This window comes from Plectropomus leopardus, chromosome 18, assembly GCF_026936395.1.
Source record: "Plectropomus leopardus strain MGB_pleo_1.0 chromosome 18, ASM2693639v1, whole genome shotgun sequence".
In the NCBI taxonomy this organism is placed as follows: Eukaryota; Metazoa; Chordata; class Actinopteri; order Perciformes; family Serranidae; genus Plectropomus; species Plectropomus leopardus.
This window is the reverse complement of record NC_142193.1, coordinates 15,900,543-15,915,446: the sequence shown is the minus strand read 5'-3', so window position 1 is coordinate 15,915,446 and position 14,904 is coordinate 15,900,543. Positions and strand designations below refer to the sequence as shown.

The window sequence follows — 14,904 nt, the reverse complement described above, 5'->3', positions numbered from 1 at the left end:
CTGTACACATACTTCCTTCCCCGCTCTGTCCCACAATCCTCACTCACCTGCCCTATTATCTTGCTAAATCACCGTGCAATTCTACATTTCTCTTTGAAATGCACTGGCTGCGTTAAACAGAAACAATATTTTCATCCATGAATGCAAACTCATACTAACCTAGGAAAATAAAGTCATGTTCCTGGGGGTATATACAAAAGCCCTCCACCCGCCCTGCCCGGCAGGCTCCCCGACAGACTGACATGCACACCCTGAAAAACGTAATGTCCCGCTGATTCCACAGAATGCTCGAGAATGTACAACCCTTCATACGCAGTGTTGTTGCTCTGAAAGCCCATTAGGCTTGCTTAATGTGGCAGGCATTGCAGGCAGCTGCGCCGTGCGTGATGAAGCCCTGACACAGAGCTTTCATTTAGCACAGCGCCAGCATCGGTGTGTGCATCTGAGTGTGTGTTTGTATTTAGGGCTGTCCCGATTACCAGTTTTTAGGCATTGAAGCTTCACTGAGAACTATTAGTGATTGGGGGATGGGGGGGATTAGCCACTTTCATAATATGCATGTTGCGGTAATGTTAGCCATAATAGCTAGAAAAAAAGACACTTTGTAGCATGACTCAGCTGTTACTTTCTGTTTTTTAGGTGATTTTCCAAGCTTGTAGTAGATTTGTGGTATACCAGTTTCCTCTGGCCTATCTGGCACTTGATTTTTTTGGGGGTCATCTTGGTCAATTTTGAAACAATTTCAGATGCGTCACTTTTGGACATCTTACTGTAGCGTCTCTGTAAGCCTGTCACGAGTGGTCAAACTGTCCTTATTTCAGTTGTGCTAGACTGATGGTGACTGATGATGGATGACATCGAGCAGGAGTCACAGAACTATCACTAATAAATGTTTAAATTAATGGGTTATTTGGGATTTTTAGGGTTATGCATATATATATATGACAACAAGGGCGTAGGTTTCGTTTCATATATATATATATGTGTGTGTATATACTGATCTGTACGGTCGATGGCTATGATAACCCCTATGAGCATCAGTGCTGGAAACCATAAAAAGGCTACTTGTGGGTCTGTAATGTGTATCAAGTGTGTGGATTTGCCTATACATACTATATATGTTAGGGTAGATATGCCACACAGAAGAGGATAAGGATTTGGGCTCCGGTGCACATCTGGGTGATGCAGTTGAAAATGCTTTAGCACACTGACACACTGTTTTAAACCCAACTTTCTTTCCATTGCTGTTGTAACTGATTGGCACCTCGCAGGCGGTCCTTCCAGTCACTCAGCACTATTGTGACTTATGCTCGCATGCTAATCAGTTTGTTGTGCTAAACTCAGAACTTGCTGCCAATGTTGTACAGCTAAAAGTTTCTGGGCAGAGGTCGTGCTTGTGATCTCGGTTCCACATTACGTGCATCAATCTACATACCACAAATTTTGCATGCTGCTTCATGGACCAAACCATGATGTTTCAGCACAATTACATGGACCGTTACAGCCCTTGTATATCTGTCTGTACAGTATGTCCATGAGTGCATAATAATGTGTAAGTTCAAGAGGCTTTGTGGGTTTTTGTGGATGATGGTGCTCACATGTCAGAAGGGTGTGTGTGTGAGAGCGTTTGTGTCAGTATGTGTGTTCCACTCATATCAGGACACCAGCGCCAGCTGACTGGTGGAATCTGTTCTCATCTCCCCTGTATTTAAGCCTTTGCTCTCAGATCAGTCGCGTGGAAAGGCCCCTGGTCCTTTAGTGCACACGCAGACATTTTTATCTGTCTTCCCCTCCTCTCCCCAGCTTTTTTCTTCTGAGCCTTTTTCCCCTGAACGGTAGTTATTATTTAAGGATGGGGGACTAGCTGTTTTTACACATCTTCTCAACAAAGTGCTTTAGTCTCTCGACTGTCCTTGGATGGTGACAATGTCTGAACGGGGACTGATCTCAATGCAGTATTTTGCTTTCTATAATGCAGGGGAAGTAGTTATTTTTCATGGAGGGCCACATGAAGAATTCACTATGCCTTTGCAAGCCAGATGCTTTTTTATGACTGAGCTGACAGTTCTTTTGGGTTTAAGTTGCTCAACCCTAGATTTGAAATTCTGAGTAAAGATCTTAAAAAATACTTGACCTGAGACTACATCCAATATTTAATTTTCGCACACAGAGAGAGACTTTCTGTACCGCAATACTATATTATTAAAATGATAATTTCAAAACTGCAACCTACTCACTAATTCATAAGAATTGATTCTCTGACAGGCTCGTAGCAATAATATCTCGGGAGGAGGCAATAAAGCGATGGTGCCGCCAACCTTTGCTATGTGCACTTGGCTCCTTGTTGTTGTATAATTTGCTGAACAGCATATTGCTTTAATGTGTGTTTTGTAAACTCTGTGCTCTACACTTTTGTTGCAATCAGACAGGGCTGAGAAACTGAGCATACTTCAGGGAAAGTGCTCGAGTGGTGCATTGTATGAGCTAATCAGAATCAGGTGACACCAGAATAACTAATTACAGTCAAAAAAACAGTCTTGGGCATTTTCCAGCACTCTAATATTCCACTGTTATTCCGAATATGATAATATTCTTAATTTGATGCAGGTCATACACAAGTCATGTTCTGTTTGATTGTTCTGAGTTAGGCCTTGTTATGAATTTATCATTTTCTGATCAAGATGTGTGATAATGGTGCTATTATTCAGGTTTTAGGAGCTTTTTTTTTTTTTTTTACATGTATACAGCGCATTAAGGAAATGCATCTTAATTAGGGTTTGAACACACAAACTCTTTTCAATTTATGTCCAGCCTTGTGCATTATTATCATGTATAAGTTGCACATGAACCAACTAGCCTACAGTTTGAAAGGAGATGCATGCCCAAAAGAACAGCCCATGGAAACACACCCACTTTTATACATCATGACAGACTTGGTATCAGCAGGTTTTTGGATATGCGCAAATATCGCAATGCCAACCTTTTAAAGACCGTGTTTGAAGGAATGAAGGAGGAGGGCTGTGTGCACACGGTTCAACAAGTCTGCCACCAGTAGAAAACTTTTTAAAATTCTTTTTTGATGCAAAAAAAGCTAAATGGCATAAGCTTGTCTATATTTTGATGTGATGAACAGCATGTTAGGGAACTTTATGGAGAATATGCAAGGCTGCATGTAAACAAGAATATTAATGGAATATTTATTTTCATTAGCCATGTCATTTAAGCGCCCAGTAAGGCAGTACAATAACTGCAATGTAAACTGAACCGAACAACAAAGATGGATTGCAGTTTGATAGGTTGTTTTTTTTTTAGTTTTTTAGATGTTTATTTGTCTTGAACATTTTCTTATTTAGATTTTGTATGTGATTTATAAAACTGAGATTTCTATATGTGTTTTATAAGTTACATGTCTAATGTAGTATAATGCGTTATGATTTTTAAGTCACTTGTCTTGAACACATTCTTAATCTTCTTATTTGTGTATATGTCTTGCTTGGTGTTTGTGTTGTTGTGTTTTGACCCTCGGAAGAGTAGCTGCTACCTTAATGGCAGCTAATGGGGATCCGAATAAAGAATAAAGATAAAATCATTTAGCAGGAATCTTGTATGTTTTAGTATAAGGTCAAAAACTGCAACATTTTGTGCATGGAAACGTACTCAATGATGTGAACTCAGTAACCTGGCAGGCTCACAGTGTTCTCGTTACTCCTACATGCTGCACCAATTGAAGGCTCAATTCTTTGGTTTCTTACATTCTCATTCTCATACATTGAATTCAAAGGGGAAGTAACCTTGGAAGTATTTTCTCATCAAATTCAACAGCACAGCCATGTTGCTACAATTCCTTTTGAGATAAGTAAACTGTTAGTCACAGACAGAATCATAGACAGATACTTACGCCAGATAGGCATGGGCAGTACTGCAGTATTATGGTATACCAGGGTATTTAGAAATCCCAACGGTATGATTTTCATACGTCAAAAATACAGATCCTCATCTTTCTATTAACTTCATATTGGAGAGGCTATAATGGGGATGTATTGCATGCAGTGCCTATCACGTGCCCTGAAGGTTACACCCGGGCCACACTTCAATCGGAGCAGCATTTGTTTGCCTGCTGTTCTAACTTCTGTATTTCCCAAACTTAGAACCAGATACTCCACTCACTTATGAAGTCGTGCAGCGACTGCATTGTCAACAACATGGTCCTGCATTTTTTCACAACAAAATGCCTTGTGTCAAAAACTGAAGGGATGCTTTTGACAGAAACGCTGTCAGAGGGCTTTTATTTTGAAATGAAAACAGGAAAGGTTGAGTAAAACAGATACGTTCGTATTTCCTTATGACTTCGAGCCAGATAAAGACACTGAAACTGGTTGTATGAAGTCAATATAATTATCAAAAGACCATTTTCACTATCTATTTTTGCTGAAAAACCGCACGAGTCACGTGGGACTCCGTTTCAGTAGATGTGTCGCAGCTGGGCAGCGCAGCTCAGGCACCAATGTGGCTGCTCAAATCTGGTTAAATGGGCACTGAAAATAAAAATAACAGGAAGTCTTAGTTACGTGAAGGGAAGAAACATGAAATCAGGAATCCAGTAAAACTCCAAGAAGCTATGAAAAAATAGATACCGTTTAAGCCTAATGCCAGACTTCAGTAGTTTAAATTCAGAACTATACAGACAACTTGCTCTTTCAAGTTTCTAATAATTTTTTTTTATAGACCGAGCGCATCAGAACCGGCTAGTTGTGTATGTGTTTATAGAGTCAAGTAAATGCTCTCATTTTGTCTGAAAATGGCCTTTGAATATGTTTTACCATGTTCCTCCTCTGCCATAAAGCTGAAATCCACGGGCTTCACTGACACTAATTGCTAATCTGGTGGCTTGTGAATATTGCGGCGTATCATCTGGATTTTGCAATAAAGAACTGCTGTAAAGCCTTTTTCTCTCTGTATCTCTCTCTCTTTGCTTGTTTTGTGCTTTTTCAAGCTCTCCCTGCTTCCCCATCTTATAACCAACGGCCGGTGTTTCACACTTCTCTCATTCCTAAAGCTCGGCTCTCATTTTCATCCAGTCTCCATGCTTTCTCTCTCCTAACACCTCAGCCATTACTCTCTCTATCTGCATCATGACATCCTCCCCCAAAATTCCCCTCTGTTTGCTGGTCTTCCTCTTCCCTCTTCCATTTTCCACCTTCTCTGTCACTTGCCTTCCTTCCCCTCCCATCGCCTTACCCCACTCTCTATCCAGCCTCCCTCCTCGAGTATCACCCCCCCTCGGCTCTGTTTACCTTTCCTCACCCTCTGCCTACGATCTGTTAACAGGGCACATCTCTTGTTGGTATCATCTCCTCCTTTCCCTTTCCTTTCACTCTCCTTTGCCTCTTTCTCTCGTCTCCCGTTTGCTACCTCCCCTGCTCCCTCCCCGGTGCTGGGGGTTGCTGTGCTCTTCAAAGCCCTTGGCTGAGAGCAGTAGATCACAGAGAGGCCTGTGTGAGTGAAAGGTTAATGGATGGCCTTTGAACATATATTGGTAGTCGGGGGCGGGCGGGAGAAGGAGGGAGAGGCCGGGGCGGAGTGGCGGTGTGTTCTTTCAAACCTCTCTTTGAAGATGACGCACACTGCTCTCATGTGTCTGCGCCTGTATACAGGGGCTGTGCCTTTTTGTTTATTCATTCGTTCACAGTGTTGGCGTGCGTGTGTGTGTGTGCCCGTTTTGTTTGTGTGTTTGCGTTTGCTTGTAGTTGTGTGCGTCGGGGTATGTTAGTTTGTGTACATTGATTTGTGTACGGCAAACAAGCTCCTACATAAAGGATTGGGGACTGTGTTTCTGTTTGTGCAGTCGTGTGATAGCTGCCTCTTTTCTCTCAGGGCCTAGCTGCGTAACTCGTAACTTTGAGGCTTTGTAGCCGTGAAGGACTCTGTGTGTGTGTGTGTGTGTGTGTGTGTGTGTGTGTGTGTGTGTGTGTGTGTGTCAAGCATGTCATGTGCTGGAGAATGTGTGCATTTGCTTCTCGTGTGTTTTGTGGACTGCAGATTGATAATTACCAGCAGCAGCTTACGGCTGGCAGCCAAGGGCAGAGAGTGTAGAGGAGGGGGAGAGAGAGAAACGCAGGGAGGGAGATGGATGAGTGGAGAGGCTGGTAAAGCTGCAAGAGGGGGTGAAGGAGGAGAAGAGGATGGGAAGGGAAGAGGGGGGAAAAGGGAGGTGAAGGGTCAGGACAAGAGGGAGGAATGGAGACATGGAGAGAACGAGGGAAGGGTGAAGAGGACGGGTGGGGAGGGTAAATGAGAGAGTTTCTGGGTGGATGAAATTGGATGAGGGATCGAGGGATGGTGCTGAAGCGAAATAGAAAAAAACACAAAGAGTGGGGGAAACATACAGTGTGTGTTCATTGCACTGCAGGTAAACAGGATGGCATACAAGAATAAGAGGGATTCAGGATTTTTTTTCACATACAATGTAAAAAAATGGACGCAGCTACCATGGTGTCACCCATTGGTTTGTAGACTTATATTCTGAAGCCTCAACTCTGGCATTTTAGCTGTCCCTATCTATGTTTTTTGGAGCCAAAAGTGATCATATTTGGGTAAGATGCTGGCACTGTGGTGGAGCGAGGGGTGGATCACTAGCCCCTTTTACACAGCCCATTCAAGGCGGGATTATCACACCATTATACCACCTCAGTGTTCCAGGTACAATAGCTGAAAGGGGGACGGATTTTGAGACAGCAACCGATGTAGTAACAGCTCCGAATCAAGGTCTGTGGTCGGTCTGACATTTTGACGGTGTGTTATGTGTGCGACCCACTGCGGGAGATTTAAAAAACAGCTAGCATGTCTGGGAGCTCCTTACCCTCTGAGCAGAGGACAAGATCAGCCAGCACCTAAAAAAGACGATGAATTATTGTTATTGACATGTTATGCCATTGTAATTGCTTTAAAATGGGCTGCAGATGTGTATGTTGTATGTGGCACTGGGAGTGGCCTGGGGTGGCACAAATCTGATTGACCACCCCGTTATGACTGGCTATCTGGCCAGTCAGTTTTAACTGTTTGACAAATAAACTGAATTTTGGTCTGTAGATGCAACACCATCTTAATGTGCCAGGGTAGTGTCTAGCTTGACTTATTTTACATAAAATAAATTGATACAACTGTAAAAAAAAAATGTATTCACATAGGCTTATTTATTTTCATTTTTGGCACTTTTTTTTTGGCACTTTACATTTGCTATTGTACAATTTACTTCTGTTGGAACAATTACTTTAATAAAGTATGGCTTTATTTTACATTTTTGTAGTGCCACTCTGTTGTGTTGTGATCGGTAGGTCTACTTATCTTTTAAGCTAAACTATAAACAGGAACGTAAGAGACTGCATTGTTGATAATCAAAGTCAGTATGGGTAGTTGAGGCCAAAATGGTAAATTAAAATTATCCTGCTGCGTGTGCCCGTAGCAGCGCTCATACTTTAATCTACTCCTGCATAAATCACCCCAGTAAAAAATGTCTGGACCTGCCCCTGGTTAAACATCATGCTGTCACCCCTCACTGAATCAGCATGTTTAGTTCTATGTTCAAATGCAAAGATGGCATAAAGAAGGGATTTCAAAGTGGATCTATAATGTGATCTCTGTGTAAAAAGGACTAAAATCAGCAGACAGCCTGTCACTCAAAGCAGCCCCGCCATTAATTATGTGTAACTGTAAGCTTTAACAAGGTGCAATTGTCATTAATAGGGAAATTGGCTATAGAGATGAAAGCTGTTTTTTTGTATTTTGTTTTTTGTATTTGCCTGTATACAAGTATATTTCAGCTGTAAAGTTTAGTATTTGAACATGAATGTATGTGGGAACTGACCTGCTTCTGGGGCAAGCCTCAAGTGGTCATTCAAAAAAACCTGCTCTTTTTGGCAAATTTTGTGTTGGCTTTATTTTTCAGCCTCGAAGGTTGCAGCGGGATTTTACAGCTAAATTAATTTTTCATTTAAAAATAAAAACTGCAGGAGGACCCAAAAGGCTACACACTTTAGCTACCTGCATACAGATCGATCTGCCTATAATCAAGCACAGTAAAAACACACACACACTGTCCACATGTCCAAGCCTTTGGCTTAGCTTATAAGGAGGTTAATTAAGTGTCTAATGCAGCTTCAGAGCTGGGCTTTGACACTCATCTTTTCTAACTGCTCTCTGGATGCGACTTCTCTAAATGCACACACAGACACACATACACACTGAAAGCAGGCCGTGCATGGTACTCACTACATACCCCCCCCTCCTCACACTTTATTTCTCACTCTTTTTCTTATCACTTTCATTCCCTTCAGTCTCTCACCACCTTCTTAACTTCCCTCTCTCTGCTTCTCCCTTCTTCTGCTTTTCTCCCCTCATCCCTGTGGCTGTTTCCCTGCATCACCTGCAGTTTTACCCCACCACAATGTTTGTATGAATCTAGGTCTGACTCACTGTCTGCCGGCCTGCCTCTTGTGATATGCGCTGGAAACAAAAGAACAGAATAGAGTTGTGTTGGGGCCTGTAGCACAGCTCCCATCCCTGGGGAGATGGCGGATATTTTACACCGGGTGAATCTTCTACTTTTTAGGCAGGCTGATTTTTATTTTGGGCTATGCCGTTTCCCCCCGCTGAGGCGCTTTTATTGCATAATTAGGCGCCAGGGCCAGCAATGAAGTGGTTTGACAGTATGAGCACGTCCCGTCTCGCCTCCTTCCTCAAGTTGTGTGTATGTGTGTTGCTCTGTGTCTCAGTGGCTTTTTAACCGCCTGTCTTAATCTCTCTGCTATGCCTGCTAGTTCCCCCCACAGCAAAGTTTGTCAACACACAGTGAGAGTTCTTGAGGTTGAGGGTGGATGAGGGTTAGGGCTTGTGTGTGCGTCTGCCCGGGAGAATTTTGGCATTTGTGTGTGTCATTGCAAATGTATGAGTATGAGTTGCATGAGGGTGTGTGTATCCCTTTTCCAACGGGGGCACGTTTAATTCTCTTATGAATGATGTAATGTTATGGGCTGTGCTGTAATTCGGTTCAGTCAGAGGACTGGGCTGCTGAGGAGGAGAGAGGCTGCCTGTGCTGAGTGGATCAGAACAATAGGAGGTCCTCTCTCCCACAATTCTGTCTGCCTCGCTCCTTTTATGTCGGCGACCTTGTGCCTCTACAAAGAACGGTCGTCATGTTCATCTTTTGCCAGCATCTAGTTTGAAGGTTTCTATCTTTTTCCATTGTTACTGTGTCTAATTTGCTCTGCCGTTCCATTCCTCCCTCCCTGACTGTTACCTCGACTCAGCTCCATCACAGTGGATGTGTGTCATTTTGGCGCTGCTTTGTGTTCTGACCTTATAGCATGGCTGGTGACTCCCCATACAGTCATTCCTCATCTCATCTCCTGAGAAGAGATGGGCAAAGGAGTCAGAGGAGATGAGATAGGATCCTAGCTTTGAGGCCAGCATTACCCGTCTCCACACACACACACACACACAAACACACACACACACTGTCCCACAAGCACACACAGCCCACCCACCCACCCCCTGCACCCTCATGTTAGGCCTTTAGGTTTGTCTCAGGATGTCACTTTGTCACAACTCCTCAGCTTGAAGGCTGCCTGGATGTGACAGTTCTGGCCGCATCCCCTCAGCTTGTCTGCGCTGACAGGCCATGCTCCAGCGAGTCATTACGCTAACTCGCAGTGCTAAATGAGTCGCTAAGATACAGCGCTAAGCTGATAAAGTACTGGAGAAATTGGGCAGGATTATTCCTTGCTAGAGAGGGATTCCCATCACTGAGACCTCTCAGTTCTGTCCAATGACTGTAAAATTACTTGTTCTTCTTCGCCAGGTTTACTAAAGGAGCTAACCTGAAGCTCACAGGGGAGGTGGCTCTTTTTGGCTGAATTGGAGGGCATATGTAGATGTATGCAGTATACTCTTAATATTCCACCCTGGGCAAAAAGAGGATACTCACCTATTAGCCTTAATGCCACTTAAAGTTCATTTTAAGGACGGCGATATAACAAGAATCCTCACCTCATCAGAAGCATGCCCAGCGTCTCAACTACCACTTGGCGAGAATGTTCTCTGGCACTATGCTTCAGCGCTATGCTAATGAGTAGCATTAGGAGATGACTGCTGGAACAGACAGAGGGGCTAAAAGGGGCTGATCACATTTCGGCCCCCGAAAGACAGTCAGCCATCCAGCTAACAAGTCAGCCTTAGGGCCGCAGAGCTCCACAAGTATAATCTCTTATTGTGACTCAATTGCAAAGTCGCTATCGCAGTCTCTGGCTACCTGCAAGGCCAGACCTTCTCACTCAATTATTTCTGAGATAACACACTATACAGCATCTGTGATAAACCAGTCCAGGGTCAAATTGTCAGAGACATTGAAATCAAAGTGCTTTTATGCTTGAAAGCACGCTGCTGAGGATGGAACATTTTTTTGGACATGTTTCAATGTCTATTCATACTGTGGACTATTCAGAATTCTGAATGTACTTTTACAGAGTGGTTTTGGACACAACAAACCACATTTTCCTTCCACTTTTCTCAAGTGCTGGTCACAGCTAGTGGTTGCAGGTCATGTCCTTTCATCTCCAAATGATGTTGGCAAACATTTCTTTATGTGTGTGCAAGAGTGACCCGTAATGGTGGAAAAAGATGGAGTGTTTGCAAAGACTGGCTTAGCTTCTGCAAAATGATGTTCTTGTCTGAGGGTCCAAGCATCCATCCACCCTCAGGCTTTAATTACTGTGTGAGGATAATGAGTCAAATCCAATCAGTTCTCTCTCTTGCTCTTAATTTATATGGAGCTTCTATTATGAAGCCAACCGTTCGGCCACTCACACCAGCTGCCCTGGAGTGACACCAGGCCCCTGTCTGCTGCATGTGTGAGAGAGAGCCCTGCCTCTTGCACACTGCCACCTCCATACATATCAGCTCGTGTAATTATCAAATTGGCTCATATCATTATCAGTGTGTGTGACAATTGGTAACCATTTGTTGTGGATGACAGATATTAACAGAGTTTTATATACCACGGGAGATGAGTCATAGTCCCACAGTGAGGGATTAGATCCACCTATACATATGGCTGCTGCTGAGAAAGACACTTTGTCATCCAGCTATTAAGAGTATGACAGGCACGACTAAATGGCCACGTGTGTGCATCTGTGTGTGCGTTGGCTGAAGAGACCCTGAAACCTGAATGGATTCCTGCAGAGTGAAGGACAATCGTAGCCCATGGCCAGTCCAAGCTTATCCTCTGCTCATCTCATCTCAGCTCAGCTCAGAGCCAGCCACAGCTCTAGCTAGGCCGCAGGCCATCTGGCTTACACACAGCCACATACACACACAGTCTCTCTCTCTCTCTCACACACACACACACACACACACACACTGAATCCCCGAAGTTAAGTTCCACACTTGTTTGTGAATGCACCATTCAAAAAATCTCTGCGTAAATCGGTATATAGGGTGCATGCTGCCATATTTACACCGTGAGTTCCACCTTAAACCTGGATCTTGTCAAACAGTGGGTGCGTAGGTGTGAAATATGTAGGTGTGAAATGTGATACAGTATGGCAGAAGTAGAGAGTTCCAGTGGTGCCAGAAATAGGCTAGTTATCATGGTTGCTGCCACCATTGAAGTGTACTGGCTCAATAATGGCTGTGCTCAATTATGGCTAAATATATACTGTAACAGCCCAGCCTGAAAAAGGGAAGGGATTTGGGTTCATGCATCCCCTGCTTCAGATTGGACTGCTGAATTTCATTTATTTATTTATTTTTGTACATCATTGTGATTCAATAGACTCATTATATTTAGTTTGAGCCTTTACTTCAAAACACATCTCCCTTGATTAGAGTTAGCTCGGTTTGACTGAATAAACACTGGGCATGTCACTATCTAGTCAATGAGCTACAGGCGATATACCACACATAACAGTGATGGTAACAAGCTGGAATTATCTGCACAAACACAAGCTGATCAGCATAAGCACCAGCAATGAAACGGGCCATTATCGATCAAAAACAGCAGAAATTATCCATATTTATTCTGCACTGTCGAAACAGCCTTGTTCTAACTCAACAAACAGCCAAGAAATGAAATGCACTGGCTCCTTGGGCTGTTTAGCCCAAGAGCTGAGCCTTTCCACTGTAGCTGTTTGTATTAGTGCTCAGCAGCGTGGCAGTAGTTGGCTCTAAATAGCCAGAAATAGTTACCATATAAAGTGTGTTTGGTTTGTAAGTATGTTTAACGTGTGGTCTGCCCCCTCTGATAGGGGCTAAGTGGACTGAGCGTGATCACTCCTGGTGGCCCCCTTCAGTTTTACATTCCTCTTGACTCACTGTGTGGTTCTAATCGCCGGCCAGCTGTACGCCGCTGTGTACTTACACCACAGGGTAGTTAAGCGAACAAGGCCACACACTGACACTATGCATTGTAATCCCACTGTGACACTGGAGCTCTGTGTGAGTATGTAAGGCATGCTCGACTGTGAGCGCGCATGCTCGTCTGCCTAGTCCGTCTGCGTATGTGCTAATTTGCTTGTGTGGGTTTTTGCATTTGTGTGTGGATTTGTTTGTCTGGCCTCGCCTGCTGTTTGCATCTCCGTGTGCTTTAATTAGTATGCGCTTTTGCATCTAGGCCTTTGTGATTTGGCACTGGCACTACATGCTGGCGAGGCATAAAGGATTTGAAGTCTGTCTGTGCTAGTCATTCAGCCTTAATGGCGTTAGTTACACAACTGAACTCAAGTCCCTGCTGCATAAATGGGTGGCATTTAGAAATATGAGCAAGTCCGATGGCAGTGAATCATGTGGCGCACCGCTGCGGAGCATGTCGGGGATGACTGACATTGACATTGACCCAGATGGGCACTCCTACTGAATGGACAGCGGCTGAAACCTAAGCAGTGCTAGCTCAGTGTCAGGAAGGGGAAAACAGCCTCGCTCTGTGGGTTTCAGCACTAACAGAAGCGGGAGAGAGAGGGGCTGACTCAGTGCCCTCGGCTGCTGCTCAGCCCGTCTGGTGGGGGGCGGGGCACTGTGCAGTGAGAGCCTCAGTTTATAAAAAAACATCTGAATTCCACCCAGCTTAAGTGGCACAAGCACTGCTGTGGTTAGATTTGGCAGTATGTCCACCGTCAGCCTAATATGTGTCATATCCTCCCCACTGACAATGGAGAGGAGAGCTCAGTCAAAGCCCTCTCCTCCTTCAGGACAGCGGACAGCTCCGCACCTACTCCTCTCTGATGCAGCTCCAACACTTTGGTGGTTATTTTCCCAAAAGAAGTTTTGTCAGTTCAGGACCATGGACAGCAGCTCTCACGGTGGCTGGCATGAGTCTCAGCACAGAGAGACACTGGCTCCCACTGGCTGTCCTTCAGTGCTACAGAGACCTTCACTGCCAGATCACTCACTCTGTCTCCATTCTGTTTCCGTGCCCCTGCTTCCACCTGTGCTGTAAAAGAAGCCGGCAGCCATTTTGTTATTCTTTTGTGTGTGAGGCAGTATATTGAGGAGAAGTTGGAAAGGTATGCAGTTGTAGAAAGAGCTGGAGAGACAACAAGTGTCTCTCTCAGTGCCTCTTTGCAGCCCTCTTTCATGCCTCTCAGCCTGGCTCAGCAATTAACCCTGAGCATCCCGCTGTCCCTGCCGCCCCTGCTTCACACAGAGCCCCGCTGCTGACCACGTCAGTGCACTGACATGCCTCTCAGATGGCTGATTAACAGCAGTGGGTGTGCAAATAGTGTACACACTGGAAGTGAAGGTGTACACAGGTGTACTAATTCTCTTTCTTTGCTTGTTCTGCCATTACTTCCTCTCTCCTAAGGCTCTGACACCTCATTGAGGTGGAAAAGACTGGAGGATGCTGGGAAGGACACACAGTTCTTCCCTGGTGTGGGGATGAGTATGATACACTGCTGCCTGGCTGTGTGTAGGAGTTTGTTAGCATTTGAAACTCTCACAGTTTGTTTCACAAGTGGTGCAATATCTTATTGGAGAAGCTGGTATGGCTGCAAATCCATCATGCCAATGTGTGATCTGTGATGTTCCAATGTGAAAACCGGATTGCCAGGCTGCGTATCAACAGTGCTGAAACATTACTGCTCAGCGAAGGCGAGTCGATAATAGCTAATTTGTGTTTTACATGAGGACAATAGGAACCTCTTTCACCCCCCCGCTCTTGTCAAATACCACACATCATATTTACAATGTGGTCGAATAATAAAGTGCCTCCTAAAAGTATTAAGGTTCATTGGATTATCAATAACTTTGCCTCTCTCTCCCTCTCTCCACTCCAGCTCTGAGCCGGTCAATGATGCCCTTCGGCTTGATGCGTCGAGAGCTGGCGTGCGAAGGCTACCCTATCGAGCTGCGCTGCCCTGGAAGTGATGTCATCATGATTGAGACGGCCAACTACGGCCGCACCGATGACAAGATCTGTGACGCGGATCCCTTCCAGATGGAGAATGTGCAGTGCTACCTGCCCGATGCCTTCAAGATAATGTCACAGAGGTAACTATTGATCTGTTTGGATCTTGTGCGTGTGTTTGTACAGAGTCGGAGGCTGTTATTGGCCGAGGAAATGAGATACTATTTCACAACATAATTCGTCCAGAATTTCCTGCTCTTCCTCCTGAGGTGTTGATATCTTGTGTGAAATACTGAACTCAGCATCCTCGCTCTGTGCGGAACGCTGCTGCATCTCGGCGAGACGTGCACGTGCATGGCAGTGTGTACGTGTCACGTGTGAGCGTGTGTACATTTCAGTTTGTTGTTTGAGTGTTTGTAGGGCTTCCTACAGCTGCTCTGGGTGTTTGCGCTCAGCATCTGCTTCCTCTGAGCACAGATCAATGGAAGCCCTCTCCCAGCTATCCATCA

At 44.6% G+C, this 14,904-nt stretch overlaps 1 protein-coding gene across 1 annotated transcript in view; it reads left to right on the top strand.

Annotated features, from left to right (window-relative positions):
* Positions 1-14,904, top strand: part of adgrl1a (adhesion G protein-coupled receptor L1a) — a 119,300-nt gene that overhangs the window by 49,227 nt on the left and 55,169 nt on the right. Inside the window, exon 3 of the mRNA XM_088091051.1 lies at positions 14,325-14,538. Within this exon, the coding sequence (XP_087947177.1) occupies positions 14,325-14,538 (214 nt within the window). The remainder of the gene's footprint in view (positions 1-14,324; positions 14,539-14,904) is intronic.